A 12,397-nucleotide genomic window follows, 5' to 3' on the forward strand; every position below is an offset into this window, starting at 1 on the left:
CTCAGCCGATCGTGTCAGATAGTTTTGCAGCCACAGACTTAACGAACATCGTAATGAGGGTCCTTATCAGTTGCACTGTACCGCAGATCGTTAGTAGCACATGGGAAATGTGGCTCCAGTGCTTGTGGTCCCAGCAGGCACTACTGGAGGGTATCACAGCTGCTCTGGAGAGCCACGTTGCCTAAGTCTGGTTTAAATATCAAGCGCGTGAGAATGTCTAATCAGAGCCAAAAATCCAAAGAGAAAAAGATGATACAACGTCCGGATCAGCCTGTGCAAGAATGTGAGCGCGGCACTAAATCCCCGGGAGCGGGCGGCAGCGCCACCCCCGTCCTATGCAGCTGGACATGTGTGCGGTGCGGCAATGCATCACACATGACATGTAACACGTCGCCAACGTCACCCATAAACGCTCAACATCCGGCGGCACATAGCCCAATCCGGCAAGGATTATCAGTTCTATAGGGGAAAGAAGGGTGAGCGGCTGCGAGACGGGGCGCCGCGGATCCTGGGCGCGGGTCAGGGCATTTATACAGGGCTGGGGCCGAAAACTGCAACGCTGAAAGAAAAAAAATTGTTGGTAAAAATAAAAAAATAGCCAACTTGGCCGATCAGTGGCTTCTCCAGAGCGGCCACCACAGGAAAGCAAGACTGTACTGCCATGAAGACCGGAGAGACGGGCCATGAGGGCTCATGCACAGGAACAGATTTTCTTTCCGTGTCCATTCCATTTTTATTTATTTTTGCGGACCGTATGCGGAACCATTCATTTCAAGAAAAAAAAACGGAGGTTACTCCGCGTGCATTCCGTTCCCGTATGTCCTCTTCTCAAAGAAAACAGAACCTGTCCTATTATTATCCGCATTATGGACATGGATAGGACTTTTCTATTAGGGGCCAGCTGTTCCGCTCTGTAAAATACGGAATGCACTTGGGCGTCATCCGTTTTTTTTTTTTTTTTTGCGGACCGCAAAATACATATGGTTGTGTGCATACGGACTCCTGCCAATTTATAGGGGGGCGGGCGACCCTTCATAAAATTGTGCTGAAAGTCATAAAGATAGACTGCTAGAGAGATAGGAAATACATTAGACAGATAAGACATTAGACAGATATTAGGTCGATAATAATACATGAGACAGATATGACACAGGCAGATAGGTATAGATACAGGCATGTCAGTCATGTACATGTATGTTATATGTAGAGTCTATGTGTCCGCTCCAGCCGGTTCACACGAGAGCCCGCTCCCCCCGCCGCGGCACTGCACGGGTTAAGCCCCCATCCCGTCGTCTTCCCCTTGAAGTGCAGGCCCCGCCCCGGCGGCCCGCCCCCTGCCGGTGATTGGCCGGCCATGCCCGAGCCTTTGAAGTGGTGTTGAGAGCGCTGGGCTGGGTCTCGCAGGCAGAGCCTTGCAGCCAGCTGGAGGGAAGGGAGCACAAGGGGAATCTCTGCGCCCTGGACATCCCTCCTCCAAATGAGCTGTTCTCCCCTTGGATCTTACACTGAGACCGAGCCCCAGAAGTGCCCCTCTCCAGCGGCAGCCCTCGCACCCAGCCACCCCCTGCGCCAGGCCAACAGGCTGCCCATCAGGGTGCTGAAAATGCTGACTGCACACACAGGACACTTACTGCACCCGGAGTACCTGCAGCCGCTCTCCTCCACGCCCGTCAGCCCCATAGAGGTAAGCGGAGCCTGCCCTGTGGATTGTAGGCAGGCAGGCTAGCTGGGACTTGTGGTGCGCCCCCATTGTGAGGTTTGATTTCTGCCAGCCGCAGCCGTTCATGACAAGGAGTGCTGTGTTTGCCTTGTGACTTTGTAATGTCCCCCCCACTCCCTTCACAAGAGGTGGCTAAAGGCACAAGATTAGGAAGCCCATTCCTCGCGTCTGCGTCACGATTCATCTGAAGACGCCATCGTCTAAAAGCCCTTTTTTATATTTTTCTAAACATTTCCTCACCCGCTCGTCTTGATCCTGGAAGTATGGGGAGGCTGGGGGAACGTAAAGCTCCGGCATCGTCCCGATGAATCGTTTAGTTTGTGGGATGTCTGCCGCATCCATTTTGATTGAAAAAGCTTCCCCCCCCCTCGGGCAGGCGACGACCTGTTCTTGTGGCGATTTACTGCTCCGCTTGATGTCAGGAGCACGTAACGGCGGAAAGGGATCAATAACGTCTCTCGCCCTGCCGATCCGCCGCATTAGATGACATTTCATAGCCAGATTTTTTAAAAAGAAAAGAAAAAAAAACTTTTTTTTAAATGTTTTTTTTTTTCCCGTAGCTTCACGATCAGCAAAATCTTAATTTATTATTTTAATAACGCACGCGGGTTCATCGACGGTGACAACATCGCCGTTTGCATCAATTGTTAATGGCTTTCATATTTTTAATGGTCTCCCGAGTTTTCCTGTAATATTTTATTTCCACCCACTTTCTAATTAAATTATATTTTTGATCTTTATGGGTTTGTCTTACGCTCCCCCCCCTTGCACCCCATACAACCAGCAACCCCCTCTCGCCCCCTCCTTTTCCCTCCCAGTCAGTTCACGGGGCCCTGTCATTAATCATTCCTTGGCAGTCCCTAATGATAAAGTTTCACGAGATTTATGGCCTGGAAATAATAGCCGGGTTCTGTTGAATAGGAGCAGTGGAAAAAAAAAAAAAAGGAGAGGTTTAATCAATGTGGTTCGTATTTTCTCAGGCTGTTCTCGGATTTGGTCGTCCCAAATCTCAATTACTCCACGGAGGGGCAATAATATAGGACTTTGCCTTGAATGTAGCCAGAAGGGAATTAAGTATTTTTATATAGCTGAACTTATGTACAGAAGAGCTAGCAATCATCCGTGAAATGTTCTCATGATTGACCACGCGTTGTATATTGACTATGGTTTCTGACATCTCTCTCTTTTTATTTATTTTTTGTTATTTCTAGTTGGATGCCAAGAAAAGTCCCCTCGCTCTACTGGCTCAGACCTGCTCTCAGATCGGAAAGCCGGATCCTCCGCCGTCCTCTAAACTGAACTCTGTGACTTCCAGCGGTCTGAGTGAGAAGGAGAGCAGCCGTTCCTCATCTCTGAAGCACGGCGAGTCTCCTCTGGAGGACAAGTCCAGCTTCAAGCCCTACTCAAAGGGAGGAGAGAGCAGGAAGGAGAGTAGCTCTTCAAATGGCGGCGGTTCGGATAAGGCTGGATTTAGGGTGCCCAGTGGTTCTTGCCAACCTTTTCCTCCTCATGCGCCATCTCCGTCGTCAAGAGTGAGCTCTCCTGGACAGCACTGTGACTCTAAAAATAATGAAAGCCAAGACAAAAAAGAACCGGAAGTCATCAAAATCAACTCAGACGTGTCCCAAGCCAACACTACTCATACCAGAGCCAGTACTAGCAACTCCAGTGCAGAGTTCAGCCAAAGTGGAGATGTTACCCCTAGCGGCAAATCAGAGCCACCATCCCTTGGATCAGGCCATGTGGCACCAGTTTCTCCCTACAAACCTGGACACTCCGTTTTCCCTCTTCCACCCTCTGGCATGGGATATCATGGATCCATTGTGGGTGCCTATGCTGGATACCCGTCCCAGTTTGTCCCTGGGTTGGATCACACCAAAACAAGCCTGGTTGGAAATCAGCTCTCTGGAACTTTAGGTTTGCCAGGGAAACCACCCAGCTCCAGTCCTCTGACTGGCGCCTCTCCTCCTTCTTTCATGCAAGGATTATGCAGGGACCCGTATTGCTTGAGCTACCACAACGCCTCGCACCTCGGCTCTAGCGGCTGCTCTACCTGTGTGCACGATCAGTCGGCCCTCAAGTCTGGATATCCGTTAGTTTACCCCAGTCATCTTCATTCAGTGCACACCACGTTGTCTTCCAGCGTCACCCCTTCCCTGCAGGGTCATCCTCTCTACACATATGGCTTTATGCTCCAAAACGACCCAGTCCCCCATATATGCAACTGGGTGTCTGCCAGTGGACCTTGTGACAAAAGATTTGCCACGTCAGAAGAACTTCTTTCCCACTTACGGACACACACGGCCTTGCCTGGAGCCGACAAACTTTTGGCTGGTTACCATACATCTGGTTTGGGATCTGCTGCTTCCTGCCACCTACATCTTCCTCCCACAGGGCCTGGAAGTCCTAACACGTTGCCGGGGTCTCTGTCTTTAAGGAGTCCTCACACTTTGGGACTAAATAGGTACCATCCGTACGGAAAGAGCCACCTAACGACGCCCAGTGGTCTCCATATGCCCTCATTACCAGCAGGATCTTACTACTCCCCATACGCTCTATATGGACAGAGGTTAACGTCAGCCTCAGCGCTAGGATACCAGTAAATAGAACTCGCCACCCATAGACTGTATATTTATTTACTGTATGTTAGCTTCAAGCTGGGAATATTAAGTGCATTATTTACAACAATCCAATGGTATGCAAACATTCTGTGCCCCCCTAACAGTTCTTTTGCATTATCATTTTGTCTTCCATTTGGCCTATTTTTTTCTTCCTTTTTTATGTTTGTTTTACTTTTGTCTTACTTTTTATTTTATAATTTTTTTTTACATTTTTTTTTTCTGTTTTGCATGATACTCATTGCTTAATCCGCCCTTTCATTTATTTCCCTGTCTTTTAATTTTATTTTATTTTTTTAGGGAGGGTTAAAAAATAAATAAAAAGCCTCGCCCTCCTTTTTAATTTTGTACAGCTCTAAAGAAGTGTATTTTTTGTAATGTGTTCTTGGCATGGTGGGAGCGGGTGGGAGGAAAGAGTCGAGGATAAAAAAAAAAATGCATTGGTTGCTATCCAGAATTGGCAAATCTTATTTTGTTTAATAAATGAAAATTTAATTATCCACGCTGTGTTCTTTTTAAATGACATTCAGGATTTTTATTTTTATTTTATTTCCCTTCATGCTTTTTCCGAAATCTTTTCACGTGGGTGACTTGCATAACATAACGTGAAATAAACCTCAATGCCAAAGCGTTCAATAGTACAATATCTGGAATGTATTGATTACAATAAACATTTCTTTTTGCTATTAAAATATTTAGAGATTGTTTATGTCTTTTAATAAGTGAACGGCTTTGAGTGCGGTTGGAAATTGGAGTTCGGGCGCCATCTGCTGGTTTTTAGGGGCACTGCACAAGCAGCTGATGGTATTACACATAAGATACCAAGTATCCTAGGAAAACAAATAAAGAAAGAAATGATAATGTCCAGATGTAGCAGAGCTGAAATTCCCCATGTAAATCGTTTTTTCTTTTTCTGGGGTTTGTATAGCTATAGCATTGCTGAATTTCTCATCTTGCAGTTTTGTATGTGCACCGTGCTTGCAGGTTTTACCTGCAATTGTGTGTAAAATGGTAAACGTTACAAATATATTCACTTAACCTGGAGGCTTATTGTCTAAAATATGGACTGTTCGAAAAATATTTATTTTAAAATAAATCTGATAGAAATGTTGATCGTTTAAAACTTGGCCTAAAGTAATTGAGATTTAGATTAAAAGTAGTAAAAAGCTGTGGGTGCCTATATATATTATATCTCTCTCCAGTGACCTGGTATTCAGCACAGTGTGGCGACACACATTACGCCTAGATGGCATTTTATAGATATCACAATAGGCGAGATGTCTCAGTTTTCTACATGACCTGCTCCACACGGGGGACACATTCCCCCTAACCTTGACAGCTCAAGTCATCTATAGCCGCTGAGGTTTGCGCAAATGTGTATGCGGTGTACTAGACTGGTATATCTAAAGCTCTTAGAGGCGGCTTTTTATTTTGTGTGACGGGAGGTTCCATTTATTGAAAGTCACTTCTGAGACGGATTTGTGAGTCTGTAGGAGAAGATTATTTCTTACCTGGTCTGTCCAGGGTAGCGAATGAAGAAGACGTCAGTGCCGTAAATGACCTCTCGTTAATCGGAGAGACCTAGACGTGTGCTTATATGTATAGCTATAGCGTTTTCCTACATGTAGGTCCATAGGCAATATTGATAAAAATAAATAAATCGCATTTCATATATTTTTGTACATTTTAATAAATGGGCTGTGCTATTAATTTAGCAGAGCTGAATTTGTCATGGGTCACCAAGCGACGCTTATCTAGTATCCGTTAAATGACTAATTCAGCTCTGCTATTTGTACAATAAATACAGATAAGTTATAATATGTATCATTTTTTTTTATGTGTGAATATATTTGCCATACAGAAAATGACTACAGATCTGAGAATGAAATAGAAGTATTAAGAGCCAACCGTTTAACGCCAAGTGCGTTTGTAAATGCTGACGTTATTCTTCACACTTTTTTGCATGAGCCGCAGTTTCCGTGTCTCTATGGGCAGAGCCACCGCTAACCCGTCTAGCCGGCTTCTATAGTAATTGATGGCACGTCACTTTCTGCATGTCCCACGGCTTTCAAATCAGACACCGTGCAATACGCCGCCTAACTGTACACCTCCCATTAATATGGATGGTTTCTATGCTCGGAACTAATGACAGCTGTACACGGAGACGGTTTAGCTTTAGATGATAGTTGGGTTTCACACCTTCTGTTGCTATTAATAAGCCCTTAACACAATGAGTCTTTAGATAATTACACGCTCTCATGTCCTATGGTCAAATATGTAGCAGAGCCGAGTTAATCATTTGGCGCCGTCCCTTTTTGTTATTACAATTGGATGCAGTAGAGTCAATGACAGACTCAGCTCTGCTTCATCGGTATATGCACTGTAGGGCTAGAAGTTGGAAGGGCACATCGTCAATCTATGTAAATTTTGTCAACCTAACAAATTGGGAGAAAAAGGAAAGATTCTTTAAGTGAACACAAGGGACCGGGGTTTCTACGAGATGAGAACAAATCATTTTTGGCACAGGCAGTTTAGCCGTTCATAGATTAAAATAAGTCAAGATGGTCTAAAATAGCAGAAGGCGTGAGAGGTGGGTGAGCGGGACTCTGACAGAAGAGGGGGTGGAAGAGGGTCGCACAATACAGGCACCCCAAATATAGAGTCCAGTGCGACCCATAATGAGCCCTTGTGGGGATGATGGTCATGTCAATGAATCCCTATAAATGGATCCGAAATGTTCCTAGTAAGGCCTCATGCACACGACCGTTGTGTGCATCCGCGTCCGTTCCGTCATTTTTCACAGTTTAGAGGAAGTCCCATTCATTTCTATGGAGCTGTGAAAAAAAAAATTATAGTCCTCCGTTTTTAATCCGTGTCCGTGATTCCAGTCCGTCAAAAAAATATAACCTGTCCTATTCTTGTCAGTGGCAAATGGAGGACGGACCCATTCAAGTCAATAGGTCCGTTAAAAAAAAACGGATGCACAACTGGTATGTTGTCCGTGTCCGTTTTTTTCTACAAGACCTTGGTGCAATAAAATTACATTTTTCATTAACCTTCCTTTTTTTTCCCCTGTCAGACAAAAAAAAAAAGAAAGACACAAGGAAACACAACTGAAGCCAAATCACTGACAGTGAAAAAACGCTGTTGTGTGCATGAGGCCTTATTGTGACCTGTGAGGAGTTCACAGTTAGGCCAGGTTCACACACACAGGGTTTTTTTAGCAGGTTTTTCAGCCAAAGCCAGAAGTGAATTAGAAAGGAATGGATTAGGCTTCTCCTTCCAGCTGGATCCATATCTGGCTTCTGCAGGAAAATCTGTGTGAACCTGCCCTTGTGATTCACACACTACAAACTAAACCTACGGTCAGGGCCACCTCTATGACGGGGATCAGCAACCTCCGGCTCCCAAGCTGTTGTTGTTCCTGGAAATCCTATAGAAGTGAACAGAGCAGGCTAGGAGTTGTAGTTTCACTGCACTTGGAGTGATGGAGGTTGCTCTATGCTTATGAAATCCAAGATAAAAAAAAAAAAAAAAAAAAAGGTATGCTTTTTCTCCTAAGAAACAGCGCCACTCTTGTCCAAAGGCTTTGTCTGGTATTGCAGATTATTTACAATGAAGTGAATACAGGTGACCTGCAATAATCAAGTGATTTTAATGCGGAAAACAACGACACTTGCCTCAATGGTGGTGTCAGGGAAATTGGGCCATGCCCCGTCATCTCCTTTTTGCATCCAAGACACCCCCGTGACCTGATAATGTTTCTAAACACGCCCCTGTGAGCAAAAGCCAATCATGTTGAATCACTTTTTTCAAAACCCTGTGCGCTGTATGCAAATTACTAGTAAAGAGTCATCTGGGCGGAGTCCAGATCAGGAAGAGTCATCCAGTCCTGGCTCCGAACCCATCTCCCTTTGCTTGACTGGCATCCCCTGGCCAAGGCACGTCACCAGCATCCTCCACCATGTCGTGTGCAACAACCTGGGCAGTGCACAGTATACTGGGCCCGGCTTCTCTGCTCCAAGTCAGGAGGAGGACGCTCTGGAAATCCTCTTCTGACAGCCCTGCGTACACTGGCGCATGTGTACTGTGCCCAGCTTCAGGTACATATTAATGCCACATGCCGGAGATTAGCTGCTGATGCCAGGAAGGGCGTGGCTGGAGTCCGCAATGGATGACTCTCCCCGATCTGGAAACAACCTTTGACCCTGCATCCAAAATGAACCCCCCTTGGGGGGACCTTCATTACAAGGAGATGGGGGCTAATGTATGGGTAGAGACCTCAAGGAGTCTGTATCTTCATAGTACAATCATCAGAAATAAAGCCGGACGTTGCGAGGAGCAGAGTCAGCATTTCTATTAATACTTAGCCCTAAATTATTTAGGGAATTTCCTTTTTAGCAGTTTTCTGGTCTATCCTGTACAATAGTCTATTCAAAGTATAAGATGCAGAGCTAAAGGGACAACAGCTCTTTGAAGTGGATCACCGATCTGCGTACCACAAGGGAGCACCACGTTAGGGCCCGATACAGAACAGGGGTTATCTAGGCTTACATAAATCACTGTAGCAAACCCTCAGTTGTGAGACTAGGTCGGTCCAGGTCTGCAACCTCTAGAGGTAAATAAGGATGTTACATTTACTGACAGCAAGCAGAGATCTTGGTGAAGGATTTACGGAAAGTAAATGAAAGCGTGGCATAACATTTAGGTATACTGAATTTACAGGAGACTGGCACTGTATCCTTGTGTTTAATTAGAGGGATGTCCTAACTGGTTTCCTATACTCAGTCATCTGCTTCCGGCTTAATTACAGAAGACCAACAAAGTCATTTAAAGGGGTTGTGCGGGATCCTAAAAAAATGGCATTTAAAGCTTGTTCACATGACCGTGTGAAACCCATGCCCATGCTGTTGACCGCAAATTGCGGTCTGCAACGCACGGGCACCGACCGTGGCCCAGCCGCATGGGGATCGCGGACACATTCACTTGAATGGGTCCGCGATCCGTGTGTTCCGCAAAAAGATAGAGCATGCTCTATCTTTTTGTGGTGCGGAGGCACGGAACGGAACCCCAGGAAGCACTTCGTAGTGCTTCCATTCCGCATCTCTGGATGCGGGCCGTAATACAGCAACGGGCAGGGCACGTTCACACGTATATTTTTTGAGTTCCATATACGGAACCATTCATTTCAATGGTTCCGCAAAAAAAAAGGAATGTACTCCGTATGCATTCCATTTCCGTAGTTCCGTTTAAAGATAGAAAATGTCCTATTATTGCCCACAAATCACGTTCCGTGGCTCCATTCAAGTCAATGGGTCCACAAAAAAACGGAACACAGACGGAATGTACTCCATATGTCTTCCATATCCGTTCCATTTTTGCGGAATCATCTATTGAAAATGTTATGCCCAGCCCAATCTTTTCTATGTAATTACTGTATACTGTATATGCCATACGGAAAAACGGAGTGGAACCGGAAACACTACTGAAACAAAAAACGGAAAAACTGATCAATAAAAAAACGGCCCGCAAAACACTGAAAAATTCATACGTGCACACGACCGTTGTGTGTTTTGCAGTCTGCAAATTGCTGATCCGGGAAACACGGATGGTGTCTGTGTGTGTTCCGCAATTTGCGGAATGGCGCAGAAAGACATTAATATAACTGCCTTTTCTTGTCCGCAAAACTGATAAGAACAGGACAGGTTATATTTTTTTTTGCGGACCACGGAACAGAGCAACGGATGCGGACAGCAAACGGAGTGCTGTCCGCATCTTCTGCGGCCCCATTGAAGTGAACGGGTCCGCATCCAAGCCACAAATACTGTGGCTTGGATGCGGACCAAAACAACGGTCGTGTGCATGAGGCCTTACGAGTGTAAACCTTGTCTAGTCTCCTACAGAGCATAATAGTGTACCCCCACTGCACTCCATTGTTCACTTCCGGGTTGTGGATGTAGATGAGCTGCCGCCGCAACACTTCCCATAGTGCTGCAAGATCAGCCAGAAATGGAAACGCCTACTACATCCTTCCCTGGCCCAAAGACTCCGCCCACTACACCCTCCATCATCCCGAGTCTGATAATAATCCTATATTTAAGGCATCCGTTTTAGCCATTTCTGTCTGAGATTTGTTATTTATTTTGCATGTAGGACTTTCTTCCGTCTAAAATAACGGAATCTCGACGGAAATTGCTAGAAACAGATGCTTAAAATACAGGATTCGTTTTTTCTTTATTTTTTTGTTCTTCAGACAGATCAGGAGAACGGAAAAATAAATGGTGATGTGAACCCTGGCTAAGTGTGTTCCATTAGTCCAACGGGGACTGTAGCTAGCCATCTAAGACCTGTCCTAGGTTGCTAATATAGCTTATATGTTTACACAGCTAAACCTGCCAATAACCTTAATACAGTTGCTATGTGTGTTTGTTAAAGACAAAAGCAGAGTTATTTACAGTGACTTCATGTTTTGATGTCATATAACTGTTATATATATTGTGTTCACAGAAGCAGAAAAGATAATATGCCTTTAAGATTCATTATATGGATGTGAGGTAAGCTCAATGACACAGCAGAAACAACAGAAAGCATAGTTAAACTGTTGTTGCTGGGCATGAGTCTAGACCAATCACAGCCAGCCTCACACACAGCGGGAGTCTTGGCCAATCACAGCCAGCCTCACACACAGCCTGTGTGGGAAATTCCCCTAGCAGGAGCTGCTAGAAATGATTATTCCCCAGAGAGAGAAGCTGAACAGACATTCACTCGACTAAGAGCTGTGTTTTATGGAAGCAGAGAGGCCAAAATAGGTATTTAAAACAGTTATATAAATGTTCCTACTGTTAATATAGTGATTAGAACTGTATACTGAACTAGTTATATGTGTGTTTACTTACAGTTCCACCAATTGCAAACTACAAATACCATACAAACAATTGCAACCATTCAAATTCCCTATTGCAATCCAAATTGTATACAACCATACCAGATTATACTCAACCAATCTGCAAATAGTTACTGCTAACTGCATACTGCAAATTGGGACCGAATTCAGCAAGTAAAACTTAGTTAGACCTCAGATATACCTCTCAGAGAGATCATAAAGTGCTTAAATAACTTAAGGCTACTTTTACACTGGCGTTTGGTGCGGATCTGTTCAGATAATACAACCGTCTGCATCCGTTCAGAACGGATCCGCTTGTATTATTTGCAACATAGCCAAGGACGGATCCGTCATAAACTCCATTGAAAGTCAATGGAGGACGGATCTGTTTTCTATTGTGCCAGATTGTGTAAAAGAAAACGGATCCATTGACTTACATTGTGTGTCAGAACGGATCCGTTTGACTTCGTTTCGTCAGACGAACACCAAAATGCTGCAAGCAGCGTTGTGATGTCCGCCTTCAAAGCGGAATGGAGACTTATCGGAGGCAAACTGATGCATTCTGAGTGGATCCTTTTCCATTGAAAATGCATTAGGGCAAAACTGATCCGTTTTGGACCACTTGTGAGAGCCCTGAACGGATTTCACAAACGGAAAGCCAAAACGCCAGTGTGAAAGTAGACTTAGGGTCCATTCACACGTCCGTTTTTTCTTTCCTGATCTGTTCCGTTTTTTCAGGAACAGATCAGGACCAGATCTGGACCCATTCATTTTCAATGGGTCCTGGAAAAAATCGGACAGCACAATGTGTGCTGTCCGTTTCCGTTGTTCCGTTCCGCATGTCCGTTTAAATATAAAACATGTCCTATTCTTGTCCTGAAAAATCGGATCCTGGTACAATACAAAGTCAATGGATCCGCAAAAAACGGATGACATTCGGATGTCATTCCGTATGTCATCCGTTTTTTGCGGATTCCGTTCCTGGAAACACATAACAAATTTTTTATTTTTATTTTTTTTCAATTTTTTTTCAAAGAAATCCAAACAACTTTATTTGATTATTGAAATGTATACATGTTTCCGTTTTTTGCGGATCCGCAAAAAACGGATGACATACGGATGACATACGGAAACATTTTCAGGAACAACGGATCCGCAAAAAACGGACCGTTTTTC

At 44.7% G+C, this 12,397-nt stretch overlaps 1 protein-coding gene across 1 annotated transcript; it reads left to right on the top strand.

The window, feature by feature from the left end:
* The first annotated feature begins 1,394 nt into the window (after positions 1–1,394).
* Positions 1,395–4,838, top strand: ZNF703 (zinc finger protein 703). Its single transcript, XM_044283129.1, has 2 exons — positions 1,395–1,684; positions 2,932–4,838. The coding sequence occupies exons 1-2, from the start codon at positions 1,478–1,480 to the stop codon at positions 4,321–4,323; spliced, it is 1,599 nt and encodes a 532-aa protein (XP_044139064.1). The 5' UTR covers positions 1,395–1,477; the 3' UTR covers positions 4,324–4,838.
* Positions 4,839–12,397: the final 7,559 nt, after the last annotated feature.

The sequence above is a fragment of the Bufo gargarizans genome, chromosome 2, assembly GCF_014858855.1.
Source record: "Bufo gargarizans isolate SCDJY-AF-19 chromosome 2, ASM1485885v1, whole genome shotgun sequence".
Lineage (NCBI taxonomy): Eukaryota > Metazoa > Chordata > Amphibia > Anura > Bufonidae > Bufo > Bufo gargarizans.